Source organism: Hirundo rustica, chromosome 6 (genome assembly GCF_015227805.2).
Source record: "Hirundo rustica isolate bHirRus1 chromosome 6, bHirRus1.pri.v3, whole genome shotgun sequence".
Classification (NCBI taxonomy): domain Eukaryota; kingdom Metazoa; phylum Chordata; class Aves; order Passeriformes; family Hirundinidae; genus Hirundo; species Hirundo rustica.
This window is the reverse complement of record NC_053455.1, coordinates 62,577,971-62,595,317: the sequence shown is the minus strand read 5'-3', so window position 1 is coordinate 62,595,317 and position 17,347 is coordinate 62,577,971. Positions and strand designations below refer to the sequence as shown.

Here is a 17,347-nt window from a genome sequence, read left to right as displayed (position 1 = left end):
GGGTCTGGCACCAGGGACGAGGGGAAGAAGCTGCAAAGTTACATTCGAAATAAAAAGAAGTTCCTTCGATACACTGGAGATAAATCACTGATGTGCTTTGTGAGCGGCTATCCCAGCGGTTTCCTGGAGTGCATTACCTTGCTGGCAGCCAGGAACAGCTGTTTCCAGACATCTCACTAATTAAGTAATTAGGCAACCAAGTCAGACTGTTTGCTCTAGCTAATGTAAATGTGTACGAAAGCGACTGCACACCTAAGATGGGCATGATTTTTATGGCGTCATCCTAACTTTGTCCAAGCGTACGGTTTATTATTTGGCATTTAAGATGGCTGGAATTCGCACAAAATCACGATGAGGGGAAGCAGCAGAGAGGACGATCCCGGGGCCATAGTTGAACAGGAAATCTCATTCTGCTCCTGTTGGGTAGTGTGGGAACATCATCTGGGGCCAGTCAAGTGACCTTCAAAATATAATCAGGTGTTCTGCAGGGAAGGGTATTGCACATAACCGAGGCATGCGGTAGCGCGTTCCGAGCCAAGCAAATTATAAGGCTGGAGCGAAGACATACTTATGGCTCAGGAGCATCTTCGAACACTTCACCTCCCTTTACACGTTCGAGGCGCGGAAGCGCGGTTAAGGGCGTTGAGCAAGGACACGCTGGAAGCCGAGGATCGCCACGGGTTTCCCTGTTACACCTCAGGACTTCTCTTCGTTTATTCATACGTGGATAAATTATCACCAAGAATAAACAGTTAATGAGGGTTGGTCCTTAGGCCCAGAGGAAGGGCGAGGTGCCCCGGAGCCGTTCGCGCCGCAGCGGGCGGCGGGCTCCTCTGGCTCGGGGGTTCCCCTTGCGGGAGCGGCGCGGGGCTGCCCTGGCTCGGCTCGGTTCGGCTCGGTTCGGCCGTGCGGCGGCGCTGCGGGGCCCGGGGGGCCGCGCGTCACGGCGGGCGGGCGGGGAGCCCCGCTGCGGGGGCGTCGGGGCCGCGCCTGGGCAGCGGGCGGAGCCGCCGCCGCCTCCTGCCGGAGCCTCTCCGCGCCTCCGAGGCTGCGCCGGGCTCCGCAGCCGCTGCCGCCGGCCGGGCACCGAGCGAGCGAGCGAGCGAGCGGGAGCCGCCCGCGCCGCGCCGATGGGGCTCCTCCTGCTCTTCTGGGCGTGTGCGGCCGCCGCCGGGACAGGTGAGCGGCAGGGCCGGGGGCCGTGGCGGTGCGTGGGGCTCCCCGGGGAGCGAGGGCCGGGGGATGGCGGGCGGAAACTTTGCGGGGAGGCGGCGGCGGCGGGAGCCGCCCTGGCCGGGCATCTTCCCCGGTGGTGCCCCGAGCGGGGCCGGGCAATCCCCCGGTGGTGCCCCGAGCGGGGCAGGTGCGGGGCTCGGCGGGGCGCAGCCCGGCTCGTTCCCGGCGGGGCGGCCGCTCGGCGGGGGCTGGAGGCCGGCGTGGGAAAGTTTTTCCAGAGCGGCGTGCGGGCTGCGCCCCGCGGAGCGGAGCAGCGGAGGAAGGAGCGGAGCAGCGGAGCGGGCGCGGCCCCGGGGCCGGGTGTGTGCGGTGCTGGCCGCGCCACGGGCGCGATGCGGCTGCCAGCGCGTTGCTCCTGCCGGCTCCGCTGTCTCTCCAGCCTTACGCGACCCGAGTGCCGCTTTGTTCTTGGTCCCCGGGTACCGCTCCTCCTCGGCTGCAGCTGCCGGGGGGCACGTTTCTCCTCGGCGTTTGTAGCTATTCTCAAGGAAACCGCTCGGCACAATTATCAAAAGTGCATAGGAATTAGTGTTCTGTAATTAAATTCTTCTAGTAATTCTAGCCTCATCAAAATCTACGGAGAGGTGCGGTGTCAAAATAGTTGTAATGAAATACCGCCCGTGCCTTTCGCAGCGGTGTTACCCCGATAGCGCATCCCGAGACTTTCAATGGCCAACAGCACCCGCAACTCCGCTACTCGGAAAGTTCTCTGTGTGCAACAATTGCCGTCAAAGTTGCGGGGGGAAAGAGCAAAATACCTCTTCTCGAGCCTCCTTTTTGCCATTTCAATGGTTTTACACGGGGACGTGCAAAAGGCTCGATTGTGTTGAGTGTGCCTTAAGTAAAACTTTTTCCGTCCCCAAACAGTACGTTGCACATGTCGAGGAAATTATAAATGTGCTGCATATGTTGCATGGCTGCACATTAGCTAGATGGAGCGTGGTGTGATTGCCGGTGCTTGGGTGTAAGTGATAAAGGCAGAAGCGGAGAATAAAAGCTGTCAGAGCTGTAAGGCAGAATTAATTTATTTTAGGGATTTCCTAGTGACATCATTCATAATTATATGGCTCAATCCTCTAATCTACTGTAGTGCCTTCAGTTCACGTTGGGCCGAATCCACCAAGACCTGAGATGATTTCTACTCCCGCCCACCTGCCTGGAGCGTTTGGAGTGTTGCTTGTGTAAGCCACCGATTAAGGGGAATGGCCCAATTACTCCAAATAGGAATTGAAAGCAACATCATCCAGAATCGGGCCCAGGCGTTGCGCAGCTCTCCAGAGAGAGCTTAATTTTTACTTCGGAAAGAGATGGTGTTTCCAGCTGCTTGTTCTGCTGGAGAGAGGCAGCATAAAATACCGGAGGCCAGTGTGGGTGATATGCTTGTGGTATCTTTCTGATAGACTGAGGGAGACCACGGGGGAAAAGGAGACTTGGTTGTCATACTGAGGCTGCTGATTTGTTGTTTATTAATTATGAACGAGGCGTTTGAGTGCCTGCTGCCGTTTGCAGACCCAGCTCGGGAAAATGACTCGGTATTTAAAGCAGTGTAGGTAGGCTCTTGCTAAATAGTTCCTGTGACATTAGAAACGGTCTCTGTTTTCCAAAGTATTTTAAAAGCTGGAAGGGAGCACGCTGAAGCTGTCACACGAAGCTTCGTTGGCATAAATCGAAGCCTGTGGAGCTACAGTGATGTATACTTGTTGAGCCCTGGGTATTCAGGGCGGAATAAGCAGCTTTAATAGAGCAGTGGAGCTGCTGTGATTTATGGGAGCGCCTATACTTGCTCGCTGTGGTTTCTGTCCCCACCCTGTTGATGGCTGTGACAGAGCTTTCACTTACCTTAATGGGGTTGAGCTTTGTCTTACTGAGCACAGCTCGTCCTTTCTGTTGAGCAAGTTTTAGCACCCACTTGACCTCCCTTCATATTAGCAGATGATGGCTGATGTGAATAGACGTAAACCCCCTTTTTTATGAGGGACAGCATGCTCTGTTTCTCACGGAGCTCAGTGTAAATTTCGTGAACTTAACCTGCCAGCAAACGCTTGTCTTTGTTGGTAGCGAAGTTCACGAAATTTACATCGTGCTGCTTTTCTGCCCAATGGAAACCTTAGAATGACAAGTCCTTTCTTGTTTTGGTGCTAGTCTTTATTCCAGGAGGGGAAGCTGTTTCTGGTCCACCAGTGTGGACGGTGTCAGCTGTGGTCCTTGGGTGCCTGAGTGCCCAGGATGGGAGTCAAAGGTAGTACTAAAACCCTGATGATGTTGCTGGTTGTCTGGGAAGCTTTTACCTTTGGAGAAGTTTATCTGTGTTCTCTAATATTCTCCCAGTTCCCAATTTTCTACAAAAAGGTGCTTATCTGCATATCCTCATGAAAGCACTGTGGATCTGTCAGTGCTCTTGGAGTTTCAGTTCCATCACATGCCTTTATGTCTTGATTTTTCTTGTAGGGTAAGGTTGCTAGAGACCTCCTAAAGCTGTATTTTCAGTATTTTTTTAGTGCTCTGTCCTTTGTGGAGTAGAATCCTCTACGTTAGCACAACATGTTATTCCAACAACTTTTCATCCTTGAGGAGAAGAGAAAGTGCTGGAGTACAGAAGATTTATGGGTAGTGTATGTAACTTCTTGTTCATTCTGTACACCTCAGTAAATTCTCAGAGCCTTTCAAAGAATCAAACTGGAGTACTTGCTGCTTAAACGATCCAGCAGTACAGTCCTGGAATAACAAATCAATCAATTTAGACCTGAATGTGAAGTCTGCTTAGTGGAAATCAATCTGGACGTGCTTTACAGGTAATGTCCTTGCTCCATGGAAGTCAATGGGACTTTTACCATTGACTTCAGCTGTGTCAGGATTTCATTCTTGGAGCCTGTTCCTGTTACTAATGATGTTAGTGAAAAATTTAATTAGGAAAGTGTTTGGATTCCACACGAAATGTTTGACCTGTGTCTCAGGCACAGATCTCATGTCGCTCTAGCTGCTGTGTTGAGAGAAACGCTGAGGGCAGGCTGCCCTCTTCCCATCCCTGGAAAAAAGGATGTATGTCTGATGGATTCCGTGTGCTAGCCATCAAGCTGCTCTGAGCTCTTCGGCGCAGCATTTTCAAACTCCTAGAGTCTGTGTGCTTTGTGTCAATCCCATCGTGTCCCTACTAGGTTGAAGAGCACCCAGGCTTTTCCTGGGAAGAAGCCTTTCGTGTATTTCAGGTTTATATCTGTTCTTTTCCAGTAGTGCCCCCGCAGCCCAGAGGTGCTGCAGCTGTTTTGGCTGGTGGGTGTTTTTGGATGTTTGTAGCTGGGGTGTGCTTCAGAAGCAGCATCCAACACCTTGGCGAGCCACCCAAGGCTCTCAAGTCTGCAGGAGGGTGTTCTTTGCCCTGCTACCATGTCTGCTCTGGGGCCCTTTGGTCCAGCTGGGAATATGGATTACGTTTAGGTGATGAGCTGGGGGCCTCCTCAGCTGGTCCAGCCAAACAGGAAGTGTGAGAGGCATTTTCAGTCCTTACGTCTCCCTGGAAATAGTGTGGCCAAGGGAGGAATGCTGCAAATCTCTCTCGTTGTTTTGCATAGGTGGTTGTGCTTTATTTATTATTCTCTAACCTTATGATGAAAGTACTGGATGAATGTATGGGTTTCAGAACGCTTTAACACGTGCATAGTAAAATCTCTGGGAAGGAAATAGTTTAATTGAAAGACTTGGAATAGAATATCTTCTCTTTTCTGCAGCACAGTTACTGTCTTATAAGTAATTACTGTGTACAGTGTGTGTGTGTGAGTGGGAAGGTACCAGAAGAGTCTGTGCTAGGTATTCTTCTCTATTTTTTCCATTACCTGATTTGAAATAAAAATTGATCTAAGTCTCTCTGCCTCCAACAGCTGTAGGATTTGGAATGGATCCTGACTTACAAATTGATATCATCACGGAACTGGATCTGGTGAATACAACGCTGGGGGTAACACAAGTGTCAGGACTGCACAATGCCAGCAAAGCATTTTTATTCCAAGGTGAGAGAAACATCCTCGATTTTCTTATCTTGCTTCTCTCTGCATGAGCTCAGAAGAGCTTTGATGCTTAAGTGATTCCCTGTAATTGTGGCCTTACTTAATTCTTGCTTTCCTTTATTTCTATTTCTTGGAGTTACTTCTTGAAATATAGATGATATTTTGTGTGTATGTCTGCTGCCAGGTAGTTACGAGGGAATTTAGGGAAGTATTTCTGGGTAGGTTTTCAACACTCCCCAATATTTATTTCTCACTAAATACCGCCGAGTGGTTCCAATGGATGGACTTGTGGGGTTTTTTTTCCCTCTGATCATACTCATGCAGAGAGACACAGAGTTAAAGCTGTGTTGACACTGGTTGGTCGTGTAGCAGGTCTTTCATCAACTTTGTGAAAACTGGCAAAGTGGCCACACAGAACCCTTTTGTATTTAAGTGCCCAAGCTGAGTATCAAGGACTGGATAAATCACTTTGTGGGGTTTTCTTCCCCCCTTTATTAAGTGTTCTAACATGAAGTTTGTGAAGTGTTTTAAAATGGCATTGGTTGTTTTTTACTGAGTGAAATTCTGTAGTTTTGCAATGTGTTTAAGTAAGGTCTGGATTAAGGGATGACGTCCCATGGGGTAGAAGCACAGAGTTGCTACAATTTGCTAATTAGGCAAGAGAGACATTTATATGACTTGAGATTAACGCGTGAATTAGAGCATGATCGGAAACATTTTTATTGTGGAGACTTCCTGTATTTTTTCTTTTCTGTGCTTACTTCAGTGTTAAAGTGTGCATTTTAGTGTCTCCCTCTTTCTTGTCTGTCTTCTGTAGCTGTTTTTAGAGGCAAATGATTATGATCTCATTTAGCTGCAGTTCTGGATCTGCAGTGCTGGCTGACTTTACTGTAAATAATAGAGGAAGTGGGGTCTGTATCTTAGTTCATTCTTTGTCTGGCCAAGGCCAATTTAGGAGTCAGAGCAGAGAGGCTTCTGGAGACCACCTCAGGAATTGTTTCCTGTCTTTTATGCTACAGCATGTAGCTCAATTTTCACTGATTCCCAGATTAGTGTCCAGAAGAGCGGTGTTGATCCTTTTCATTTAAAGATATCAATTATTTTTCTGTTGATACCCTGACTCCAGGTTTGCACGTTATGGACAAACGCTGCTAGAGTATAGCCATTCCTCTAAGGACTGCAGTGGCATAGACATGTTAATAATTCCAACTGCTATTCCATGCAGATGATTGCAGCCACACTGATGAGCTGTTGTGGTGAGTTTTCACAGAACAGTGGTCAGAGCCGTAGGGAAGAAGTCTGCGATGTGTTTGTCGGGACTGGATTGAGACCATTGATACTAAAAGTGGCTTTGAAAGGTTAAGGGTGAAGATGTTTTGGATGTTCTGTTCTTTTCTCCTTGGAGCAGTCCATCTGTAGTTTAGGAACTTAGAACTGGTGTAAAAAAGGTGGAACTTACTAAACTCATATGAACAGGTGAACTGAGAGATAGATGCTCATGGGAAGCAATAAACAAACATTCACTTTGTGAAATGAACAAACAATATGAAGACTGTAGTTAGGTACATAAAGCTTTTTGTAATCCCCAGAAGAGAAATGCTTTTTGCTAATGCACACAGGAATAGCCCTATTCTTATTATCGCCCCTAGAGTGAAACTTCCAGGAGGGTGGCTCAGGAGAATTACTCTCTTCAGTAAAGCTCATCAGCCCTTGGGTTGTGAGAAGACTGAAGGCTTTTGCTGTCAGCTGGGATGGAAGTCTGAGGCTGCCCTGCTGCCTTCTTCCCTTCCTGTTCCTGTTATTTGTTAAATGTCAGCAGTGTGTTGGCAGCTGTATGGACTCCCTTTTACTTTATTTTTCCCTTTAACAGAGGTGACTTACTTTACAGCTATGGTCTGGCTGTGTGCCAGGTCCTTTGGCTGGAACCAGGAGACACTCTCACAGTTTTGATTTTTATCTCACCATACAGCACAACCAGCACAGAACTCAGAGCAACGTCCAGGCAGCTTATGTCTAAGACAGAAGCAATACTTTCCCCCACAGAGATTCACAAAATACCCCCCTTGTCCAACGTGACGCTCCCAGAGGAGAGAAAAGCCTAGAATTTAGTGTTTCATTTCAAAACTACTGTATCCTCTTGGACCAGCTGTTCCAGCCTGGAAGATGTGCTCCTTTCAGCACAGCTGTACCAGGTGTGGGCGGGGTGTGTGTGCTGTGCCTCATCCGGGCTGGCCCTGGAGCCTCTGGCCAGGGCACTGGTGCCTTGAGTTTTATCTTTGCTGTATTTCAGGTTCTGTGCTGCCCAGGGTGCAGCTCTGAGCTCACACTCAGGGTCACTCAGCTCTCTGCACACAGCAGGGACACAAAACAAATCCTGTTCCTGCTGCACACCAAGGACAACTTTCAGCCCCAAAAGCACAAACAGTGGTGGCTGAGGGGAGGAACAAGAAGGATGGGACCTCACAGCCTGGAGCTGGAATTGGACAATTAAACCCCAATGTGCAAATGGACCAAAACTTATGAAAGTGTGAGACCTCGTGACTGGTCAGGCATTTTGGGTCCACCTTGGGTGTAGCTGTGGCCAGGCTCTTGTCCTGTCCAAGGTGGATCCTAAAGGCCTTACAATAAATATCCACTTTATTCTCCAGCTCTGTGCAGTCTCTGTTCCAGGTCAGCCTTCCCAAGGCATCAGCAGCACTTGTTTTGCCTGGCAGGATGATTGCTGCACATGGGGCTGCTTTAGAAGACCCCTTCTCTAGTGGCCTTTCACTGCTGAGGGTTCCCTAGCATAGGGAAAAAGAGAGTTTGTGTGGTTTTCGCAGTGACGGTTTTGCCTGCCACCTTTGACAGCCTGTATCAGGGCTCTGAGCTTCCATGAAACTTCCCTGTGGAACATTTTCTGTCTTGTGAGATGAATTTTCTAAAATGGCTACATTTAACAGCTGGAGCTGTTTGGGTTGAGAGTGTTCTTTTGTGTGTCCCAGTGAGTTTACATCCTGGAAGTGGAGAAATGGTCATTTTTCCCCAACCTGGACAGGTTTGTGTCCAGGGTAAGTGCAGGAAAATATGGAGTGTTCTCCGAAGTGAGATTCTTTTTCTGTGAATTAAACTCTTAGAAAGAGAAATCTCTGTGAGTTTTGAGCATTCTTTCAGTTGCATTTAGAGGCAAAAAGAGGAAATGAAAAGAGGGGGTGATATGAAGGTATGCACAAAAGAAAGGGAAAATACTGTTTTTAATTAGACTTTTGATCAGTGATAGCTCTCTTACAGTAAGTGGCACGCTGTTGTTAGAGTTTCTGAGCAGTGATGTCATAATTTAATCTATCCTAGAGAAAATGCAGAAAGACTTTTCTTGGAAGAGTTTGTGATTTCAGTCCGAGACCATCCCAGTAAAGCTGATGGAGTGTTCTGACTTTTAAATAATGTTGGTATTAACAGCTAAGCCTCAGATTTGTGTGAAGCAGCTTTATAGGCAAAGAAACAAATTCGTCTCCGTTGCAAACTGTGTGACAGCATGGTGGCAATTGAGAGATGTGGGTTGCCTTTGGGCAAGCAGATCTGCTCCTAATTCAGAAAAGCACAGAAACCTTTAATTAAGTGTAGTCATCTGGGTGGTCCTGCTGGGCATGGACTTCGATTGTTGGAGTATTCCAGCTGGATTTTTGATTGATCAGGTCCATTATTTATATGCTTCAGTTCCATTCTCTGTGAAATGGGGGTGAGGAAATAATAATTAAAAAACCAAAGCTGTGTAGGTGCTGGCAATGTGCATTAGAGGAAATGTAGATATATAACTTATAACTGCAGTTCTGCACGCTGGTTCTTAAGGTCCCCAACATTCTTGGTGTCTTAATTTTAGTTTTTAATAACTTTTACACACGACTGAGGGGGGAAATGCCTTTGTGGGCAGATGAGTTGCTCTAGCATGAAGGGGCAGAGGAGGGTGAGTGGAGATTTGTGGCGGGTGCTCCTGGGGCATGGGGCACCCAAGACCCTGATGTCTGAGCCACATCTCACCCCCAGCCAGGAGGCCAGTGAATTCACGGGAACAGTTCTAGGAGCAGGTGCAAAATCTTCCTTGAAGAATTATATTTAAAATATGAACTTTTCACCTCATGCCTTACAACAACATCTCACAAACACTGAAGGCAGGAAGATGTTAACTGCTCGTCTTGTTTCTAGGTAGGGAGAGACCAAGTTTTAGCCCAGCCGTTGAATTATGTGATTACTTTAACCACTCTAACTTTTGTCCCGTGCTCATTTCTTGTGGAAGTAAACTTTTAATTCTTTTACAACCTGTCAGCTCTGCCTATTTCATTTTAATTGTCCCTGCAACATCTCTTTTGGGCTAACAGAGACTCAAAGCCTTTGCTCACAAAACACTTTCCCCCAGCCCCCAGAAGTTTACTAAGGCTTGGCTGCTTCCTTTCCTGGCAATCTGGCGCTATTTTCAACTTAGCTTTAGGAATGGTTTTTATATGTGTGTGCTGTGTTTGGCACTCAGCAGAGGAAACCACTGGGTGCTGTTAGAGTCTGGAGATCGGCGCTGCTTTGTTCTTGACCGTTCCTTGACTTGTGCTAAAGAGCCCCTGGATTTGTAAGAGGAGCACCTGGCCTGGAGCTCCTGCAGCACAGGATTCAGTCGTGCTCCTTCTTCCCACTTTGTACTGGAGACTGCTGAGTTCTCTTCTGTACAGTCACAGCTCCAACAGGAAAGGTGAAAGAATAACAAGTATCTTAAAGCGCAGAGAAAGGCAATGTTTTTGTGAGAAAAGAGTGAAGCTTGTCGAGTTCCCGAAACAAAAGCACTGTCCTGCTTCAGGCCAAAAGAGAGATCAAAGCTGTGCTTCTGAGGTGGGTAGAGGTTCTCCCAGAAGACACTTGAGCTTCCAGATGAAGTGCAACCCTCTCTGCTGGTGTTCTCCTTCAGTGTCTTACGAATCCTGACTTTTTTTAGACTAATTCCTCACGCAGAGAGTAGAAGTGTTTCCAGATTCCGCTCCAGGAATCTCAGGTTTTGCAGTGCTGAACTTGAAGAGGCTTGAATGCTGGCCAACTTTGCCATGTTTTGAGGTTGGTGGGTAAGAACAACTGCCTAGACTGACTTTGTCCTCAGGAGTGGGCACACATTCCCTTTTTATCAGGGATGCTCCTGGTAGGACAGCCTTCGGGATACGCTCCTTGTGCCCTGGCAGTGTGTTTGGGGCAGCAGCTCGGTGCTGAGCTGTGCTCACTGAATTCCAAGGCCAGGTGCAGGTGCTGCCTTTGTCCGCCTGTGCTGAGCTTCTCACCCTCAGTCTCAGCGTCCTGGGTGCTTTGGCCAAGGTTTTAATCCACTCCAAGCGTTAAACTCTGTTGTGCCAGCGTCATGTGCAAGGTGTGTGAGCTGCAGAGCTCAGAAAATAGCCAGGGGCTGGGTGAGAGGGAGCAGATAACAGCTCAGGGAGGAAACCTGTCATTACTCTTCCTGGGGAGGGTGGTGGGAGGTCTGCAGTGAGTAGGAGAGATAAACTTTAATTTTGGAATTCAGGCGTCAGTCCCTCTTTACGTGAGATAATGAGACAGGAGTCGTTGCTTTTTGTGGGACCCCTCCTGCTACTTTTATAGCAAGTATTAAGTATCAGCAGTATTGTTCTTACAGAGCAGAAACCTTGCAGCAGCAGAAGAATTAGGAAGGCACAACATGGTGGCTGGGAGTCTTTGTTCTGCCTTCAGCTGTCACGGGGCAGAGTAGCTGTGGTACCTTTTCCATGATGGTGAATCTCAATATCCCATCTTGTGGGAATGCTGGGGTTTTTGGGGCAGAGCCTCACAGAGTGAGAGAGTGTTGGCCCTCCACTCTCATCCCTTGAGATGTTCCCCTGTTTTTCCAAGCTCCAGCCTGGTCCTTGGGAGCCGTGGCAGCTGCCCACCATCCTAGAGGTGTCGTCCCTTTGTCCGAGCCGCTCTGTGAAGCACTGCTAAAACAAGAGTTTAAATAGGACTCCAACAGCTGGGCTGGCTGCACCCAGCAGGGTGGAGGACACAGGGACTTCCATGTCTGGAGATGGTGTCTGGGCTTGTGTCTGTCAGCAGGACTTGATCTTTCCTTGGGGTTTTGAGTGCTGCTTCTGCTTTTCAGCCCTTCCCTCCCTGCTTTTCACCCCTTCCCTCTGCAGAAGCTGAGAATGAGAGGCACACAAAGCTGGCAGTCCAGCACCAGGGAGTGAGTGTGGAAGTGCCAGGGATGTGGCTGGGATGAGCAGGCTCCCCTGGAGCCAGGAGTGAGGCAGGCTGGTGCTGGGCATGTGGGTGAGGTGAACTCTGACAGGCAGAGCAGGGAAATGGCCTCAGGTGGGCGTGAGGAGGGGAGAGGGCAGAAGGAGCTGAGTGCAGGAGCTGGATACTTTAATTCAAACACCTGCCTAACTTATAAATTATATTTATATATTTTAATATAGCTAATCTTTTAATGTATTTTGTATACACAATGCAATTTTTTTTCTTCCAATTAAATGGTTAGTCAAAGTGTGGGGGTTTTTTTCCCTTTTCAGAACAGAGAAATAATCTGGAATTGAATACAGTGAGCTAGGAGGGGTTGAGTGAGATGAATCATCTTCAGTGGAGGAAATTAAAGATCACCTGAGACATCATTATTAAACAATGCTTTGAGGCTTTGAAGATACATAAACTACTATTAACTTTGTCAGTTCCCAGAGGTAGTTTTTAAAATTCTCTTACATACCCCTCCTGTCTTGGCTGTTTCTTCTTTAATGTTTGATTTATATTAGAAACTTGTCTAGGTGTAAAATTTCTCCATCTTATTGATATGGAAGTATAGCTTGTAAATAACTTCACGGTTCCTCATTGAATATTCTCTTGTTTAAAACACCCCTGCTTCCAACTAAGTGTAGACTAAAACAGAAACCTAGGCACGTTAGACAGCAGTGACCAATTTCTACTTTTGCTTTTTTCCCCCCCGTCCTGAATGCTGTCATGCTGCCTTCTGTTAGTCGATATTTTTTTGGATTTCCCATCATGTCTGCGATGATTAGGAGAGAGTTCTGAGCGCACATTGCCCCTGCCCTTGACAGCTATTTTTGCTTTCCTGGGATGCAATAATTGTGCTCCTCGTCTATCTTCATTTGCCACGATGGTAAGTACAGAGAGGAAAAGTGGGATAAGTACTTCTGTCGTGTGCTTAAAAGCCTTGAATTCTTCTGGCAACCTGTTGATCAAGTCCCTGTCATGAAGATGAGCAGAAAAGAAAGGAAAGTTCTTTGCTCTTTAACGGGCTGATGCAGAAATAATTTCGGGTGTTCCACACCATGTGAGCATCCAGGTCCTTACAGTGAAAGCCACTCAGGTAAAAGTGATAATAACTCTGTGAGTGGCTTGTACCTTCATCAAGATAGGAACACAACAAAAAGGCTCTTTTTCGTTTAAAGAATTTGGCAAATGGACACTCTTAACTCGCATGGTGCGGTAATTAGCGCCTCGTTGAGTAAACAAATACTAAACCGGAGTAAGAATATTCCTGTCAGATGGCCCCACTGCTTGTCAGAGCTCTGGGAAGCCAGAGTTGGCACTTGAGTGCTGCTGCCCTGGGGCAAATCCCTGAGTGGTGCTGGCTAAAGCATCCTGCCCAAGCGCCTGTTGCAGCTCAGCCTCTGGCTTGCTGGATGGATGCTGTGTTAGAAGAGGGCAGAACTGGAGCATTGATAGGGCACTGCTGAGCTGGACCTGCTTGAGATGCAGAGGATGGGACAAGCAGTGCTGCAGAACTGGGTTCTTGCTGTAGGCAGTGAAGCAAAGCGACCTGTGACTGTGTATCTTGACCCCAAGGGCAATGATATCTTAATTTTAAACCAATTTTAGTGGAAACTCGTTAATAACTTGGAAAAATATTTACATTAGGCTTGCTTGATTAAATTACTTCTAAACGCAGCTCCATCTTTTGCCCAAAAGGAAGTGGTGTTACTTGAAATTACTTCTACAAGTTGTTTAGGATTTTGCACCTTGAAGAAGTTGCACGCAGGCAGGTACAACCAGCCCTAATGAGGAGCCAGGCATGGACCATTTCCTGCGGTGAAAAATCCTGCTGTCTTGAACTATCCATCAAGAATAAAGATTAGATGCTACTTGACACCTCAACCTTCTTCTTCTATGCCAAATTCTAGAATAATCCCGCGGTGTGGGTGTATAAATGACACAGCACGGGGGACATTTTTTCTGTTATTTTGGCATTTTCACCACACAGATGGCATGAAGTGTTCGTGCCCTACCGCGCTGGTTTTATGGTGCTATATCATGTGATTGCCTTGCCTTTTGTGCCCTATTCAAGGATACAGAGTGCATTATTTATTTTTTATTTTTTTATTTTTTTTTTTAGTAGAGTGGGCAAAAATTAGTTTTGGCACCTGATGCCTGCTGCAACGTGGGATGCTATCCTTAGTTACAGATTGCATATCTGCTAAAATAATGTAGTTGGTCCTGTAATTCTGACAACAGGGATCTGTGAATCACAGTAAGGAGTGCAGCTCAGAATTGGTTTTGCTTCCTAAAAGCCTCTCAATGCAGCTTTTCTGTCCCTCGTTCTCCCTCCTTGGTGGTAACATTTCTTACATTACAGCCGAGTTTGCTGTGGGTCCTCTATACCATAAATAGGGAAAATAGTAAATAGGAAAAAAAGTATGGGATCACTGCAGCTGCAGGGGCTGTTTTAGAGTCTGCCTTCCCTTGCACACACAGGTGACTCCTCCCTCTGAAGCTCTGAGGTTTCCATTTGGCATCTGTGGGGTCAGACGCTTCGAAAGGAGATAAATTTGCATTGTAAAGCTTCGTTCAGTATTGTGCAGCCCCCTTCTTTTTATGTCTTTATTTTCATTTTTAAAAAAACCCAACTTTTTGTGAACTAGAACAAAGTAGCAAAGATCTTTTAAGAGGGGAAACACTCATAAAACTGAGTCTTGGAGTTGAGATACTTGTTGCTCCTGAGATGGACTGTCTGCAGATGGCATGCATTTCTGCCTCTGTTTCTCTCTCTCTCTCTCTATTCCAGCTCATTGTGAATAATAATTCTGAGATTTAAAGCCTCTTTCTGGGGACTGGAGATAATAACAAAGCCAAGCTGTGTGGGAGGAGAGTGGGGTTTGTGTGTGTGTGTGATGATATTTCGTGGTCTGTGGAGGTCTCCACAGATGCTCATCACGCTGTTTGGAGAGCGGAGCAGCACAGCCCTAAAGCATGGTGTTTGTGCAATAATTTGGTAAATGCTGATGATTTGGAAACCTCCTGCATTGCACTTACCCCAAGCCTTCCTTTTCAGGGAATGCGCTGACAAGCTGTGGTAGGAGGACCCTGCAGTATTAGTTACAGCAATCTTGTTTGGGAAATGGTGGAAGAAATTTAGGTTTCCCTCACTGTAACCAATTACGGAGCCAGAAAAGAAAGAGTTTCGCTTTTATGATAGCACTTCTCACATATTTAAGTCACGTCCTCTGCTTTAGCTTTTTGTTCTCTGATACTGGCATTGCTTTTAGCGTTTTTTGGTGTCTTGTAAGTGCCAGCTTTCAGAGGGGGTATTCTGCCCACCTTGCTTCATGCCATCCTAATCGCTTCAAAACGTAATCATCAAAGAAAAAAGTAAACATTACTGCTGGTGTTACTGCTCACAGCAAGAAATGCAGAAAAGGGGGGGACACGAGGCAGTTCTATTTAAATAAAAGCTTATTTTCAGAAACAAAGGCTAATGGAGAAAAAGGAAGCTCTTAGTACCCCAATCACGTTTCTTGTTACGGATGAACCCACAGCAATGGATGCTATCAAAGTTGTCATATTTTATTCATGAGTTGTGGTATGCTTGGGTGAAATAAGAGAAGCAACGGTCCACATCATAATTGCGGTGTAAAAAGATAAAACAGTTATTATTGCGACTTTTAAAAAGAAATTATTAAATCTCTGAAATCATGTAAAACTCACGGGGAATGACTAAGCGTGTTAGTTATTTATGGTTCTTTGTTGTGGGTGTTGTGAAACACTTCGCCAATAGCGTTTATACTTATTTTGGGAGGAAATATAGCTGTGTGCCCATGTATGTTCCAAGAAACAAAGACATCTAGAATATTGAATCTAAACATAAAGAGGCTGACAGTAGAAATTATACTTCAGTGGAGAAGGGCTCTAAGGACAAATGTATTATGCCTCATGCTATTATCATGCAGTTAATAAATAAAACAGACACCCAGGATTTAATTTGCTTTAGCAATAACATGGAAGTGATTTTTTTCCTCAGGGAAAGAAAACAAAAGGGGGAATTAGTTCATGAAACGTGTTGTTTAATGCTTGTATAAATCATATAGAGAGTATAAACCCCCCCTGAAATCATAACGTTTCAGCGATACATGACCTATGCTTTAAAAGTAATTAAAAAACTATTTAGACTGTCAAATCTTTGAGAGTTTTTGAACCAGGAGAGCACTTCAGCATATGCTTGCTTCAAACTTCAAGGATAATTTCATTGTCTTTAGTTGGATTATTCGTGTGATAAAACAACTGGAAATTAAAACCTGTGTGTAGGTGTACCCAGGTCTGTTAGCTGCTTTAGGCATAGTAACCTCTCTCCACAGTGAAGAAACCCAGTCTGATTCCTGCTCAGCTGAAACTTCCCTTTTAGTGAGCTATTTCAAGTAGTGTTTTGGTTTACGCATTTAAGAATACAGGTTTTCACCAGGGAGACAAATTCTAACTTCTATGTGGCTTCACTGAAGTTAGACTGGGATTTTCAGCAGAGCCAGAGTAATTTTAGGCATTCAGCTTCTCTCCTGCTCCGGTAGAATCTGGATCTTAATTTTTTTTTTTTTTTTTGAAAGGGGTTATTTGTTGACTGTATCTGTTAAATTCATGGTAAACTTAGGAAGCACTTCAGAAGTATCTGTGATTTATTTTTTTTTTAATATTGTTGCCATAAATTATGAGCAGTATTTATTATTACCTGGAAGGAAGAGGAGTGCTAAATGAGAAATCAGAATTACTACATACCGTGTTTAAAAATATGAATGGATCAGTCCCTCTGTTCTATTAACCTTATATTTTATTTCTGGATTACAAGCACACTTGGAGCTATAGTGGGAGGAGATAAGACCAAACCCACAGTCAGTAGTCATTGGCAAAACTTGTCTTCTATGGCTGATTTTTGGTCCTAGGAACTCCTGACCTTCTGGTACCACCTTAAGTTTCATTAAACAAATGCAGAATGTGTTTTGGCAGGTTTTGGTGTATATTATAATTTTTTAAAAGCATTCTCCAACGTTTCTGTGTGACTTGAAGCATGCTTGAAAATGCTTTGTTAGAAGGGGAGGAAAATAATTGTTTAGCTTGCTGTTGCATGAAGCCATATATTTGAGTGGCTCATTATTTGTGTGTGGCATTAGTATTTAACATATTCTTGAAGCGGATCCCCGGAGTGGCCAGTATTCCTCCTGCAGAGTGGATAGCATGCTGGGAATGGTTCTTGGCAATTGCTGCGTTTTCCCAGTGCTGCTGCTGGCTCTGTTCATGGTGTTGCTGGTGTAAGTTCGTGTTCTTTCTGTTGAAATGTTGTTATTTTCCAAATTGGCAAAGAGCAATCTTTATAGGCAAGGTAACGTGATAACCTTATCTGATGTAGGTAAACAGTGGAAAAGATGATACAGTCAGCGACTCCTGAACTAATTAACTAACAACACATGTAATTTGATTAACTCACATGATTTAAGAGCAGATTATGTGCTTTCAAGTGATAGTGAACTTCTGGAGCATTTCAACGAAGCATTTAATTTAAGGGATCAACCATTTGTAAACAGTGTTGATTTCAGCATGAATCCCTTGAGGAGGCAATGGAGCCTACTTGAGAAGACGAGCTCAGCAGCCGCTTCAAATACTTGAAATGAGTTCAAGTAGCTGCCTTGAGTAAGAGGTGACGTGTAGCCTCAGCACCTCATGGTATCTATTTCTGACAGCAGGAAACCTGCTCCAAAGGCCCTTGGCTGACTGCAGGTGTCTGATTTTGGACCATAGCAGCAGCCAGTTGGTTTTGATGCATTAGGTTTGAGCTTTGCTGTATTTCAGGTTCTGCGCTGCCCAGGGTGCAG

General features: G+C 45.9%; 1 protein-coding gene across 4 annotated transcripts in view; it reads left to right on the top strand.

Moving 5' to 3' along the window:
- Nucleotides 1–1,064: 1,064 nt before the first annotated feature.
- Nucleotides 1,065–17,347, top strand: part of NELL1 (neural EGFL like 1) — a 274,787-nt gene continuing 258,504 nt past the window's right edge. For 3 of the 4 annotated variants that reach the window (XM_040068214.2, XM_040068215.2, XM_040068213.2), the window contains exons 1-2: nucleotides 1,087–1,179; nucleotides 5,112–5,240. In XM_040068214.2, coding sequence (XP_039924148.1) covers nucleotides 1,131–1,179; nucleotides 5,112–5,240 — 178 coding nt within the window. In that variant the 5' untranslated portion in view covers nucleotides 1,087–1,130. Of the gene's footprint in view, nucleotides 1,180–5,111; nucleotides 5,241–17,347 lie in introns of all 4 variants that reach the window. The other variant, XM_040068216.2, reaches the window with a different exon arrangement.